This window comes from Carlito syrichta, unplaced genomic scaffold (genome assembly GCF_000164805.1).
Source record: "Carlito syrichta isolate Samal-C Ts95f unplaced genomic scaffold, Tarsius_syrichta-2.0.1 Scaffold311602, whole genome shotgun sequence".
Lineage (NCBI taxonomy): Eukaryota > Metazoa > Chordata > Mammalia > Primates > Tarsiidae > Carlito > Carlito syrichta.
The window spans coordinates 963187-963727 of record NW_007255698.1 but is presented as its reverse complement, the minus strand read 5'-3'; the positions used below and the strand labels follow the sequence as shown (position 1 = coordinate 963727).

The 541-nt window shown below is 43.3% G+C and overlaps 1 protein-coding gene across 1 annotated transcript in view; it reads right to left on the bottom strand.

Annotated features, from left to right (window-relative positions):
* PEG10 (paternally expressed 10) overlaps positions 1 to 541 on the bottom strand; it is a gene marked incomplete at its 5' end in the record, with an annotated part of 6834 nt that overhangs the window by 5530 nt on the left and 763 nt on the right. Inside the window, 1 exon segment of the mRNA XM_021717964.1 lies at positions 58 to 86. Coding sequence (XP_021573639.1) covers positions 58 to 86 — 29 coding nt within the window.

Sequence of the window (541 nt, the reverse complement as noted above, 5' to 3'; positions counted from 1 at the left end):
CTCCATCCTCCCCACTTCCCTGCCCTCCCCACTACCTCACCCCCACCCTCCCAATACCCCTCCCATTCCTTGGATACCAGTGGACGCTGAAATGATCAGGACACAGTTTGCACTTAACCACTAAAACTTTATTGAATTTTTATTATAACATCAATACAATACTAGTAAATAGAGAGAAATACAGAGTAAAGAGAATACAGCAATATAGTTTGAAGGAGAGGTGGGGTGGGGAAAGGAGGCAGAGGTAAGGAGGAGGTGAGAGCAAGCGTTTATCCATCATGTTCCTATAGCTTCCATGAATATTCACCATTAACAATTTCACTCCAGATCAATTTCTCAGAGGGCTCCTGTCTATTTAGGGCTTCTATTAAATCAATCTCATCACCTTGAAGCTTTCTCTGCCAGGGTTTTATCCATGTGCAATTCACTCTAAATAGGCTGACCTCCCCGCAGCTCCCTCCGAGTTTATTTGGAATCTTTAAGGGTAGCAATTACAGGGTATAGGGTCACAAGTAAGTACACATGTCCACAAAGAGAGATA